The 15071-nt window shown below is 40.6% G+C and overlaps 1 protein-coding gene across 1 annotated transcript in view; it reads left to right on the top strand.

The window, feature by feature from the left end:
- LOC126428177 (ubiquitin carboxyl-terminal hydrolase 29-like) overlaps positions 1 to 15071 on the top strand; it is a 415671-nt gene that overhangs the window by 381730 nt on the left and 18870 nt on the right. The window contains exon 11 of the mRNA XM_050090091.1: positions 6943 to 7015. Coding sequence (XP_049946048.1) covers positions 6943 to 7015 — 73 coding nt within the window. The remainder of the gene's footprint in view (positions 1 to 6942; positions 7016 to 15071) is intronic.

Raw genomic sequence — 15071 nt, 5'->3', positions numbered from 1 at the left:
AAAGGGTTCTGAATTCTACCGGCATTCTCTCATCGGACATGATTCCAGAAAAAGCAAAATCTGTCATGTTCAGTAGCTACTTAATACCAGTATTAATCTATAATATCGAAGCATGCACCCTCACAAAGAGGCAGTCTTCAAGACTCCAGGCAGCAAAAATGAAATTCCCTAGATTCAGGGTCCAAATGGAGTGAAAAATTTACTACCCATTATGTGACGATCATCTCTACAGAGGTTTGTTAATATTAGTTTGGCTCTTCGTAATGTAACTCCTTACATTTTTGTCATCAAATTCACCTGTCATCACATGAGGGATAACATAACAGTTTTATCAACAGTGTGTAACAGTGCTGCTGACTTTGCAGTTCCATGTGAATGACTTTCCTGTCAACAGTATTCTAGGCTATATGAAAATAAGAAGTTGGAAACAAATATCACATAGTTTATAAATGACATATATGTATATATAGTCAAGGATGAGGCTGCTTATTTTATATTTTTATTTTTCTGGGCTGCTATCAAGCTACACACTCATTATAAGCAGCCATTTATTTCATTCTCATGCCCTTGTAAAATTTTTGTAGACATTTATGAAGAAGATGTATTAATTGTATCTGGTTGCCAGTGCCTCCATGTACTGTTATGAATGGTGTTAAGTGTGATGTGTTTGAGTGTTTGATGAGTCTGGTAAAAAAGGAAGAATTTTTTTTGTAAACAATTCATTTTGCTTCTTGACATAGTCTCTTTTGAGGAATATACACTTGGTCCAGTAATCGTTCAGCTTTTTCACCCCATTGGAGAAGTAGGTTCTGTCAAACTCTGCAGCTAGCACTTCCTCATTTGATGAAAATTTCTTCCCTGTGAGCAAAATTTTCAAGTTATAGGACAGGCAGAAATCACTTGGAACGAAGTCTGGTGAATAGGGTGGATAAGGAACCAGTTCAGAGCTTAGTTCATGCAGTTTAGTCGTTAACAACAGTGAAGCGCAATAGCACATTTTTTCCAAGTAATGTGTGAGTATTATTCCTTGAAAATCCCAAAAAAACATTGGCCATCAACTTACCAACTTTTCCATTGTTTTGACTACTGTTTGGACTGTGGTGTCTCCTGATGGATACAGGCTGCATCAAAAGTCACAAATTGGTGCAAAAAGCCTTTCAGATTGCGAGTATACATCACTAGACATTGTGTTGAAATGTTTTGTGTGCTCTTCTGGTCGACTGTGAGCAATCATGGCACCCTTTCATAGCCAATTCTGCAGGCAGGATATTTTGCTTTTACTGAATTAAGATTCCTACAGTCTCAGCAATCTCAAAAATTTTTATTTGGCAGTCTTGTATTACCATACCATGATTTTGTCGATGGTTTCGGCCGGCTGCTGTGGCTCAATGGTTCTAGGTGCTTCAGTCTGGAACCATGCGGCTGCTGCGGTTGCAGGTTCAAATCCTGCCTCGGGCATGGATGTGTGTGATGTCCTTAGGTTAGTTAGGTTTAAGTAGTTCTTAGTCTGGGGGGCTGATGACCTCGGATGTTAAGTCCCAAAGTGCTTAGAGCCATTTTTTGTTGATGGTTTCCTTTGCAGTGACTTCAAATGGTCAGCCAGAACATGTGTTGGCTTCACTGCTTGTCCGACCATATCTAAATTCATTAATTCAAAAGTAAATGATTTTCAATGATGGTGCAGAGTCTGTGTGAACTTCATCCAGCTTTGTTTTGATTTATGCAGCAGTCCAGCCCTTCAAATGAAAATCTTTAGTGAAGCACAAAACTTTGTTTCCTTCATTTTCAATCGCATTTGACACACTGACCAATTCAGACAGCTGACAACAATGAACTGTATGCTGTATATTTTTGAAATTCTGTATGTCATCTTAGGAATAATCAAGCTTACCAACCATAAAGATGCACAAAAAATGTTCCATTCTTTGATGGAAATTTACCAGAATCATCAAACGGCCCTTGTACAGCACACTTAGTTTCATTCTTAACAATACAAGGACATGTAGGAAACCAGATAAAATAAATACATCATCTCCATACATGACTGCAAAAATTCTATGATGACATAAAAGCAAAATAAACAGCCACCAGTGATGAGTGTGTAACTTAATAACAGTCTGGAAAAATAGAGATATGAAATAAGCAGTATTGACATTACCTATACACACAATAAGCAAAGTGAGGTGTTTTGCTAAAAATCTGGAAAATGTCGTGGTTAGATTCCCCTAAAAGCAAAAACCTATGAGAGACTTGTTGGAGCTATGATGAATGCAGTAAAGAATGCAATCCATAGGAGCTACCAGAAGTTATATGTTCCAACTTGGAAAGACAGTAAGAGAAACAGAATGATGAGTTTCTGAAAAGCAGTGACCCAGAATAGCATTAATCTACTTCATAGCCTCTGTACAACCAGATGTAATAGGTGGATAGAGACTGTTGAGACACTCAATTTTCAAACATCAAGTAGAGAAGCATGGTCATTACTAAGGAAGTTGGGTGGAAACAAAATTAAAGTATGGGACAACACCCATACATCATCTAATAGGATTGTGTCACATTTACTGTCCACATCAAGAGCACCAAGGGATAAAACTCATACAAGATACATCATACGCGAACTTAAACTGCTCAAAGAGAACACTAACAAACAATATGCACGTATACATATGGCAGAAGTATCGCGCACACAAGGTGTAATAGGACAGTACATTTAGCGGAGCTACTATTTGCACTCAGGTGATTCATATGAAAAGGTTTCTGACGTGATTACGTCTGCATGACGTGAGTTAACAGACCTTCGCTTAATGACCGAAAGCAGCGGTTCTCAAAAACTTTCTCTGTATCTCAAATTTCTGATGCTTCTAAAATGCTAAAACCTAGAAGGGCATCAGGAAATGATGAAATTCATCCAAAATTTCTTCTGCACAGTGGGAACTATGCAAAAATATGGCTGGTCGATTTCTCCTCTGACAGTATGATAAATGGTTCAACCCCCCCCCCCCCCCCCCCAAAAAAAAAAAAAAAAAATAAAAAAAAAAAAATGAAGCAATCAAAAATCATACTAATACTCAAGCCTTAGAAGGCATGAGACAAGCCTAAGAAGTGTCGAAGTGTCGCCCAGTCGCCTATTTACCAGTTCCTTGAAGGAATTCTATACAGTCAGATTAGCCCACGGATCTTGCAGAACCTTCTTATTGAATAAGCTGTATTTGGACCAGAATGGAGCTGTGCTGATCAAGTCTCATCCTTAACAACATTTATTGAAGCAGGAAACATCAGTTAACTTTCATTGATCAAACTACAGCACAAATATACAGATTGCAGTAGTATCATGAACACAAGGTATAAAATGGCAGTGCAGGTGATTCATGTGAAAAGGTTTCCAACGTGGTTATGGATGCGTTATGGGAATTAACTGACTTTGAACAGGGAATGGTAGTTCGGGCTAGACACATGGGACATTCCGTTTCGGAAATCGTTAGGGAATTCAATATTCTAAAGATCCGCAGTGTCAAGAATACCAATTCTCAGGCATTACCTTTTCACCACATACAAAATAGTTGATAATGGCCTTCACTTAATGTCACATACATATTAAAAACTTTCTAAACAGACATACTGATGGAAAAAATCGAAACATCAAGAAATAATTCATGTAGAGTAATGAAATTGCCCAGATAAAATCGAACAATGGAAAACCCAGGATGGAATGTAACAATATTATGAAAAGAATAGTTGCTACTCACCATATAGCGGAGATGCTGAGTCACAGATAGGCGTAACGAAAAGACTGTCACAAAATAAGCTTTCGGCCAACAAGGCCTTGGTCAAAAATAGAACACACACACGCAGAAACGCAACTTACACACACATGACCACAGTCTCTGGCAGCTGAAGCCTCACTATGAGCAGCAGAAGAAGCAGCAACAGCAGCAGTGCAGGATGGGAGAGGTTACGGGGGTGGGGTTTAAGGAGACTAGAGTGGTAGGTGCAATCCGGAGGTTAGACAGAGAGTGGGGAAGAGAGGTGGGGGGTTGGTGGAAAAGGAGAGAAGTAAAAAGACTGGGTGCATTGGTGGAATAGAGGGCTATGGAATGGAAACAGGGAAGGGGCTAGATGGGTGAGGCAATGACTAATACCTCCTCCCTCCCCCCCCCCCCCCCCCCCCCTGCGCCTTTCCCACCTCTCCCCTGCCCTTTGTCTGACCTCCTGACGGGGCACCTACCTGCCCTACCCTCTCCCCACCTTGTCCCTGCATGCTCCCCAGTAGCATATCACCATCCCCACCCCTACCCTGAAATCCATCTCCTTCCCCACCTCAGCCTCCTCCTTAACCCCACCCAGTTGCCTCTCCCATCATACACTGCTGCTCATAGTGTGGCTTCAGCTGCCAGATGTGTGTGTGTGTGTGTGTGTGTGTGTGTGTGTGTGTGTGTGTGTGTCTTCTATTTTTAACAAAGACCTTGTTGGTTGAAAGCTTATTTTGTGAGTGTCTGTGACTCAGCATCTCCGCTATATCGTGAATAGCAACTATCCTTTTCATAACATTTGTCCAGATAATATATTTAAATGATAATATTGCATTGACAGTCTAAGCACGAGAGAAGCCATTCCAAATGGTACCTTTTTCTTGTGTGAAAAGACCGTTACAGGAAATTTCTGGAAAATAGGCTCATTCCACAACTGTAGACCGACAGTGCAGGCTTATCTACCAACCGAATGGTGCTCCACACCTTTTTCATCATGATATTAGTGAATTATTAAACAGGAAATTGGGATACTGATGTTTTGGTCGTGGTGAGGTCGGTGATCAGCAATTCGTGTCATGAACTCCACAGTCTCCCAACCAAATGCCAAGCAATTTTTTGCTTTGGGTTATGTGAAAGATTCAGTGTATATACCTCCTCTACCAGGAAACCTATCAGAACTGTGAGCTCGCATTAACAGTGCTTTTGAACAAATTGATAGTGGCAAGCTGCATCAAACATAAGCTCTTGATTATTAACTTGATATCTGCAGAGTTTTTAGGGGGCGCATATGGGGCACTTGTTAAAAAAAAAAAAAGCACCTTTTTGAGTTTTTCTATGTGTGTGCAAAGCCCTGTGACAGTATGTCAAATTATATAGCTAAAGCAAATCTGTGAAATTCCTTCAGTTAATTGTAATAACCTTGATTACAGAACAGGGCATGGGTTTAGTTGTTTGTTTGACTCACAGAAGAGGATCTCTGAAATTTTGCTCGAACTTAGATGCCAGTTACCCCATGAAAACCTGTTTAGAGAGTTTCAAGAACCAACATTAAGTGAAGAAGCTGGAATTAAGTGAGAATATGGAGCTATATGTCAAGGCATATAGGAGATTTTCTTCTTTCACGAAATCAAATATGCATACCCTCTATTTTTTTTCTGTGCGACATCAATAACTCACATAATAAATATTATTGTGATTTATGATGACACTGCCAACTCGATTCCAAACAAGAGATGCAAAAATATGTACTCATGGAGTAGGTCAGCATTCTAGAACTTAATGTTTATTTGATACATGAAACACTAATATACCCAAAACATATTTATTTATTGTTTAACATCAAAATAACATTATTATTTATGTTTTCATTCCAAAGTTTTCTTGATACAGACAAGATAAATCTTCTAGTGTTCTTTTACACAATGTAAAAAAATTAAGATATCTCACTGCCTGTGCTGTCAAGAAATAAGATTCATTGTTCCATACGAAATTCCATCAGTATTGTATCCAAGTGCCTGAGTGATCACTTCGAGAATAAACACAGAGTATCTCGTACTTAATTGACACCTATCTCGTGCTGCTATTAATTTTCAAGTATTTGTTTTACCAGGTCCGGGTTGTATGTTATCAATCACAGTTGGAAAATCTTATTGCAAATACAGAATCAGATGATCAGTCATTTTTGTAACAGTTTGTAATATGTTATCAAAGAAGTTGGCATGGAAATATTTAGCATGTCACTTTTCTTCCTCAGTAGTTCTGAGCTATGGGCCCTTTCCTGTTCATTAGACAGCGTTTTGTGCACTCCAGCTAAGTGACAGACCGACCTGGCTCTCTTTGTCACTGTAAGATGATCCTACCTTCATTTATTTTCAATAATTGAAGCAAATTGGCGTGTGTAAGGTCAAACAAATTATCTAAGTTATTGACAAACTCTTGTCAGTGCTGTTCAAATACTTTTGGGTTTTTGTGTATTTTTGTAACTCCCTCTACACTTGATATAGGTTCACTAGTTTCTCCACATAGCCTAATTAGGTGAAGATTTGGTAGGTATACACAACAGATGATACATTCGAAAATAGTGAGATTTACACTTTTGTTGAGAGTTAAATTCACTTCTCGGATATTATAAAATAAAACTGTCAGAGCTTATCCATTAGAGGGTAGTTTTTAACCTCCAGTTTGATGTTTTATGCCACCTATTAAAAATATAACTGTATTAGAACTAGTATACATAGTTCTCTAACATGTTCATGTATTGAAAAAACAGTATGTTTACCAGCAATGTTACAAATGAATACAAACACATAGAGATGTTAGTCTTCCTTAGCAGGTACTGATATGTTTCAATACAAGTTGGCATGGGTTGCTGGGTCCTACACGTATGAAATTTTATTTACAGTAGTTTTGACATTGTGTGAATAAATTAAGAGGATGTGCTTTCAGAAAACTACTTTGACTTTTTTGACACCCTACATTCTTCCCGCGACCTGTATGCAATTGGAATGGGAAGAAACCTAAACTGTGCTACAGAACTAACCATCCTCTGCCATGCACTTCACAGTGGTTATGCAGAGTATGTATGTAGATGTGGATATGGAATGTTCTTTCTTGTGTTAATAGAGTGGATGCACTCTCTACATTTGTAACTTAATGCCGTTTACTAATCAGTGTGACTTTTGGTTTATTACAGAGTCTCAGAAGAGGTGTAGGAGACTACAATTTGATATCTATTATTCACCATTCAGGTTTTTCTGTTTCCAGTGGTAAGTACTGTGGTTCATTAGAGTTCTTAGTGTCTTAGTGATTCTCTCTCTCTCTCTCTCTCTCTCTCTCTCTCTCTCTCTCTCTCTCCCTCTCTCTCTCTCTCTCTCACTCACACACACACACACACACACACACACACACACTCACTCACTCACTCACTCACTCTGCGGCTCACCTTTCCCTCCTCGGGTGAGCCCTTAAATAAGATTTCCTATCTCTTAAAAAGCAGTGTGTATGTCTGGGATCTCGTCTGAAATGCCAGAACCAAATGCAAGCAAATTTGGTACTGGGACAGCAGGCATCACAAGTAACAGCACTGTGGGAGGTTATAACCTCCTAGCTCCAATAGAAGTAGAGATATGGGGAGAAATGTTTCTCCCCAGCCCCTGGCACTTAGGCTGCCCTGCACAACAGGCATGTTGTGAGAGAGCAGTATCATGCTGTCAAATCAACCTGCTTTGCATGGCAGCCTACATGTCAGGGGCAAGAAAAGATTTTTCCGGACTCCAGTGTGTAGGCTGCCCTGCATGACAGGCGTGTTGTGGGAGTATGTTGCACTACTTCATTGAACAGCATTCCAAAGGGCTACATGTGCTGATTAGAAAGACTGGGGACTGGTTGAAATGGGTAGAGGAGGTTATGGACTGAGGTAGGGGGAGGGGGGAGAGGAGGAAATGGAGAGAGAGAGGGGGGGGGGGGGAAAGAAGGGGAGCTGCATGAGGCAGGTGGAAGGTGAAGAGGGGTAGTGGGCAGGTGAGAAAGGAAGAGGGGACGCAGAAATGGAAAGAGAGAGGAGAAAGAGGAGGATATGGTCAGAGAGAGGGGGTAGAGGATGTGGACAAAGAGGGGGAGAAGGAGGTGAAGAGATATAGAGAGAGTACCAGGAGTTAGTTAGAGGTGGGAGGATGAGGTGGATTGGGGGGGGGGGGGGGATGGACACAGAGGGAGGAGATGAAGGATGCATATTCAGTATACAGGGTTTATCAAAAAGAATCATCCAATTTATAAAAAAAAAAATCACGACTATTATGTTATTTGAGATTTGTGCGTGATCAATGTACTGTTGGAAAGAGCAAACTCTTGAGTTTTATATGGTTCATGCTATGTAGCAGCAGTGTGCACCCACTTCTTTGCTGAGAACACTGTTACAAGAAGCACGTATCGTGATATGCTTGAGAACTTCCTTTTCCCACAGTTGGAGACTGATACGAATGACTTAATTTACCAACAGGGTGGGGTACTGTCGCACTGACCTCTGGAAGTGGGGGAAGCTTTAAATAAAAGGATTATCGAACAGTGGATCGGTCACACTGTACCAAATGATTCAGCCTTACATTACTGGCCTCCAGGGTCACCAGACCTGACTGCATGTGATTATTTCTTGTTGGGGTTTATAAAAGACTATGTTTGTGTGCCTCCGTTACCAATAACAATGATTGAACTGAGACTTTACATAACAGCAGCTGTGGTGTAACTCAAAACATACTCACTGCAGTGTGGGAACAATTTGAATACCGCACATGCTGTGAATCTATGAGTTTCCCGTTCATCAAAAAACAAAATTCATTGTACATGTTTATTAGTTTCAGAAATATACAGTTGCCAAATCGGATGATTCTTTTTGATACAACCTGTATGTGTCAAACATATACGCAAGCAAAACTGTTGGGGAAAAGCCACTTTTTTTAAATACAGAAAGAAACATTTATTTTCACTAACTGATACATCATTTTAATGCTTGAATATTTATCTGTTTTTGCGTATATTCATCATTTTCCTAGGTGTGTATTCATAGACTCTTGGACAGTTTTTGAATGCCCCCTTTGTACCAGCTCACCACGATGTCACTGAGAAAGCATAGGAACTAGAATCAGTCGAGGTGGTTAAAGTGGCGGTAAGGTGGTGCACTCGTATTCAGGCAGACGGCATCATTCCTGACGAGCTGTCCAGTTTTCGGTTTTGCACAGTTTCCCTAAATCGCTAAAGGTAAATGCCGTTACACACTGCCCAGTCACATTAATGTGACGAGCTGTCACAAGCGTGTAGAAGTAGTTTTGCAGCACGGACTGACCACTGTGAGAGACGCAGGAAGGGCGTCCGTGAGGTTCTGGAAGGTACAGAAAGAGACGTGGTGCCGTGCAGACTCCCGGGATGTAGCCAGCTTGTTCGTTTCTCGGTTGAGTACCTGTGGTGCAAACAACCCAGTTGGGGGAGTCTCAATTGGAAATAAATCTGGGGAGCTCAGTAGCCGGGGGAGTACAGTACTCACACTCGTGCTCTTCAGACAACGCACATACACTGCAAGCTGTGTGACATGCTGTATTGTCCTTCTAGTAGGTGCCATCGTGACAAGGAAAAAGTGCATGTTCCGGTCGACACAGTTGGCCAAGGGTAGTAACACACTTGTGTCGATCCATAGTGCTGTACAGAATGATGCGATCATCCAGCAGAAGATGCCGCAAAAACATTTATCAGACCGTAACACGCCCTCCTCTGGCTTGGACCCTTCTGATGACGGTTACAGGGTGTTTGCTTGCAGATATTTCACCCCGTACACAATGGCCATCTGTCTGATGGAGCATGAAACACGATACAGCTGAAGAGGGCACCTGTCGCCACAGTCCGTGGACGTCCAGTTGTGTTCATTGCCAATGAACAGCAGTCAGCCAAGGTGCATCAGCTAGGTACCTGCTGCGGAGGCCCATACGTACTAACGTTTGCTGAACAGTCATTGATGTGACACTGTTGGTATCTCGTTGGTTCATCTAGGCAGTCAGTTGTTTGGCATTTGCATATCTGTCTGCCCATACTAATCTCTGCTACTGTTGTTCACCCATGTCATCTATGGTACGTGGTGCACCACAAATGTCTCAGCGTCACTTTTGGATAGCGCCGTTTTGCCACACGGTATACTTCACACAGCGGCACACACACAGTTTACAAATTCAGCCATTTCAGAAATGCTTCCAGCCTCTGCCCGAAAGGCAATGACATTGCCCTTTTGTACATCATATAAATCACTGTGTTTCCCCATTATGACGACAACTGCACTGTTTCTCTGCATTCCTGTGACGTGCTTTATACACTACTGGCCTTTAAAATTGCTACACCAAGAAGAACTGCAAATGATGAACGGGTATTCATTGGAAAAATATACTAGAACTGACATGTGATTACATTTTCATGCAATTTGGGTGCATAGATCCTGAGAAATCAGTACCCAGAACGACCACCTCTGGCCGTAATAACGGCCTTCATACGCCTGGGCATTGAGTCAAAGAGAGCTTGGATGGCGTGTACAGGTACAGCTGCCCATGCAGCTTCAACACGATACCACAGTTCATCGAGAGTAGTGACTGGCGTATTGTGACGAGCCAGTTGCTCGGCCACCATTGACCAGACGTTTTCAATTGGTAAGAGTGCCAACCTTGTGTGAATACTCTGAAAAGCTAATCATTTGCATATCACAGAATCTTCTTCCTGTCGGTTATATTTCGCTGTCTGTAGCACGTCATCTTCGTGGTGTAGCAAATAAGTGTACTGCCAATTTCCTTCCCACGTCTAAGCTTGTGCTCCATCTCATCCTACCTCATTACCAGCATGATTTTAAACTCTGATTTTTCTTCCTTTATTGTCAGCAGTATTTTTGTATCGTCAATCTTCTGACTGGTTTATCAAACCAGCATTACCACATCTTCCTCTCCTCCGCCAACCTCTACATTTCAGAACAGCTTAACATGCAATGTCTTCAATTATGTTACTATGGGAGACGGTATTGGTTGACACTATAAGAAAAGTTCCCATAATGATACACCTGGAAATAAAAACCTATCGGTGTATGGGCTCATCTGTCCTATCCTTCCCGTCTCGGTGTTACACGGAAGTAAATTCCACTTTTCTCGATTTCCAGGAAGTGTTCGACATGGTGTGCCGGTGCAGACTGTCAAAGAAGGTACAAGCATAAAGAATAGATCCCCATATTTATGAATGGCTTCAAGACTTCTTAAGTAACAGAACGCATAATTTTCACCTTGACAGCGAATGTTTATCAGAGACAAGGATATTGTTGGGAGTGCCCCAGGGAAGTGAGACAGAAGTCTGCTTGTGTCTGTATATGTGCCGATGGATATGTGTGTGTGTGTGTGTGTGTGTGTGTGTGTGTGTGTGTGTGTGTGTGTGTGTGTGTGTGAGTGTATACCTGTCCCTTTTTCCCCCTAAGGTAAGTCTTTCCGCTCCCGGGATTGGAATGACTCCTTACCCTCTCCCTTAAAACCCACATCCTTTCGTCCTTCCCTCTTTCCTGATGAAGCAACCGTGGGTTGCGAAAGCTTGAAATTTGTGTGTTTTTTATTGTGTGTATCTACCAGTGCTTTCTTATTTGCTAAGTCACAGCATCTTTGTTTCTTAATATATTTTTCCCACTATTATTTTCTTTATATATAATTGGTCTGACGGATAGGGTGAGCAACAGTCTGAGTTGTTTGCTAGTCATACTGTGGTGTATGGTAAGATGTCAAAGTTTGGTGACTGTAGGCACATGCAAGATGACTTAGACAAAATTTCTAGTTGGTGTGACGAATGGCAGCTTGCTCCAAATGTAGAAAAATGTAAGTTAATGTGGATGAGCAGGAAAAATAAACCCATAATGTTCAGATACAGTATTAGTAGTGTTCTGCTTGGCACAGTCGAGTCACTTAAATATCTGGGTGTAACGTTGGGAAGTGATATGAAATGGAACGAGCATGTAAGGACTGTGATAGGGAAGATGAATTGTTGACTTCGGTTTATTGGGAGTATTCTATAAAAGTTTTGTTCATTTGTAAAGGAGAATGCATGTAGGATGCTAATGTGACCTTTTCTTGACTACTGCTCAAGTGTTTGGCATCCATACCAGGTTGTATCAAAGGAAGACATTGAAGCAATTCAGAGGAGGGCTATTAGGTTTGTTACTGGCAGGTCCAAACAACACGCAAGTGTTAGGGAGATGCTTCATGAGCTCAAATGGGAATCCCTGGAGAGGAGGCGGCATTCTTTTCTAGGAGCTCTACTGATAAAATCTAAAGAATCAACATTTGAAGCTGTCTGCAGAACAATTCCACTGTCAGTGACATGCATTTTGCATAAGCAGCATGAAGATAAGATATGAGAAATTAGGGTGCATATGGAGGCTTGTAGACAGTCATTTTTCCCCTCCGGAAAGAAAATGATTAGTAGTGGTACAGATTACCCTTCACCACACACAGTATGGTGGCTTGTGGAGTATGTATGTAGATGTTGGACACCACAGGCCGTGGTGCATATGATTACCATGCATCCTGACACATCCTTCAACCTTCTCTGCACTGACTTGTGCACTCTTTCAAGTGCATCTGGCATCATTTGCCCTTGGTGATCAGTTAGGTATGCACCAACGCATGTAATGTCCACGTAGTAAGAAATTCAACTGGTTCAGGTCCAGTGGATGAAGAGGCCATCATAGCGAACCACCTCGATCAATCTGCTATTCCTAAACATTGCTGCGAGATTCTGTTGCATGATTCTTAGAAAATGGGGCGCTACCCTGTTGTGCATAAAACATAGTAATTGTCTTTCTTTGCAGAAATATTGTGCAAGAGCAGTGGCAGTTAATTGCTCAGAAATTGGTGACTCACAGTGTCTGTTATACTTTTTGGTAAAGTGTATGACGCTAAGTGTCTGTCAATGACATTTCCTGTCTATACATTGGTACTGAAGTGATTGTGATGCCTCGTGTCCACAACTGCTCAAGAACTTGCATCTGCCCACATGTACATACTGTGATGGTAAGCTATGCCACTGACACCACCAAATAGAGCACATTACTGTTCACAAGTTAAAACAGCCCATATCTCAACAGATTCTGGTTTCTGGGAGTATCTTTACAGAAACTTTTCTCCTACCCTATATACTCCAGTCTCTGTCTTGTCCTGTAATTTTTACCCACTACAGCTCCATCTAGTGTGGTGGGAGTTCTTCCCCGTTGTCTTAAGACTCATCACATTGAGCCATCCCTTCTTGTGTAGTGTTCTTTTCTACATATTCCCTGATTTCATAGAGAACCACATCATTTCTTATGAGTCCACCTGATTTTCAACCTCTTTCTATAGCACCACATCTCAAACAGCTGCACTCTCTTCTTTTCAGTTTTTACCACACTTTTTGACTTACTTCCATACAATGTTGTACTCCAAATGTCCATTCTTTGAACCATCTTATTGAAACATTTGATACTAGTTGGTAGTCCTATTATTGTTCTCTCCTTTCTTCATCTGTCATGGATTATTTCATTCCTGAGGTAGCAGAATTCCTTCACTTCATCTGCTGTGTCACCATCTCAGTTTTTTTTTTCTGCTCATTAATACTTTGGTCTTTCTTTCACGTGTTCTCAATCCAAATTGTGTACTCAGTAGACAGTTCATTCTATTCAGTAGGTTGTGTAGTTATTCCCTACTTTCACAGAGCAATTTAGTACAGGGTGGCCAGAGAAAATAAACACACACGCTGAGTGTTTTATGATTCATGTTACCCACTTCTAATGCTCATAGAGGGGACTTAGTAGATCAAGTTAAACATAGGAATCCTTGTCTGGAAACAACATTGAACGGCACTACAGAGCATTAAAGTTATAGGTGTAAACATATGTATATACAGGATATTTCTGTGATGAAATTACAAACTTTCTAGGATGATGGAGAAAGATAAATGTCAAAGTTGTGATGCAGTATACATAGGCATGACATGCAGGAATTTTGAAACAAGATACAAAGAACATATCATATCAGATGTTGGAAGTATGAAACAAACCATTCCACATTTGCAGAGCATTTAAAACACTACAACCATCATCCTACAAACATGGAATAAGAAATGAAAATAATGAGAATAAGCAACCATGACAAACATCTTATACAAATGCAAGAAAACTTCCACATCCAGAAAGCCATAGCAGAAAACAAACATGTGATAAATGAACAAACACACATCAGCACAGGCTCCCTACTACACTTTTTTTTTTTTTTAAAAAAAAAAAAAAGAACTCTTCCCCACAACATCTGAACACACACACACACACACACACACACACACACACACACACACACACAGCACAAAAAAATATATTTCACACCAAAACACACACATACACACACGTGCGCACGCACGCACGCACACACACACACACACACACACACACACACACACACACACACACACACACACACACAGGACAAAAACAAAAAACAAAAAATAAATAAATAAATAAATAAAAAAATTAATATCACACCAAAACACACACACACACACACACACACACACATATACAAACGCACACACAAATGCATACACGAACAGACCACAGATACTTCAATAGTTACACTCATAAGTTTGGCAATAATATTTGATCTTTGGCAGAAACATTTGACAGTCGGCAACAGAAACCAAAACATTGCATTAAAACAAGCGTTCAGTGCATAGTGCTGTGGAATGTGGAAAAAACCGCAAATTGGCGTTCATAACAAGAACAACAACACCAAAAATGCAACAGGAGCGTAATATGTAAGAAACTGTCCACGCAACCTGTAAGTACAGTTCAAAACATTACTACTTAATAGGAAATACCAACCACCAGAACTGTTTATAACCTATAGGCACAGTGACAAAAATGTAAATAAAATAGCTAACATATGTACATATTCCAGGCCACTGATGATGCCTTGCAGAAAATAAAGGCGAAACGCGTATGCCACTAAAATTGTGTTCAATTCAGTTGCTGTCAGACGGTCCATAAGTAAAAGTTATCAATATACTGTAAAAGATAAATGTATTTGAGGTGAGTGTCCCTGTACGAGAAATGAAGAATGAGTTGAAAGTTATAAGCAGAAACTGTTCTGATACCTCTGACAGGGGAATACTTGTACTGTTGCTAAGAATGTAGGATAGGCAACTTTTAGAGGTGGTAGTATATACCAAAACAAGGAAAAAAAGGTCTAGCGAATATGGGCTCTAAAATGCTTACATTAAGAGCTATGGGTGGATGTT

The sequence above is a fragment of the Schistocerca serialis genome, chromosome 12 (assembly GCF_023864345.2).
Source record: "Schistocerca serialis cubense isolate TAMUIC-IGC-003099 chromosome 12, iqSchSeri2.2, whole genome shotgun sequence".
In the NCBI taxonomy this organism is placed as follows: domain Eukaryota; kingdom Metazoa; phylum Arthropoda; class Insecta; order Orthoptera; family Acrididae; genus Schistocerca; species Schistocerca serialis.
The sequence above is the reverse complement of the archived record's forward strand: the minus strand, read 5'-3'. Positions and strand labels throughout refer to the sequence as shown.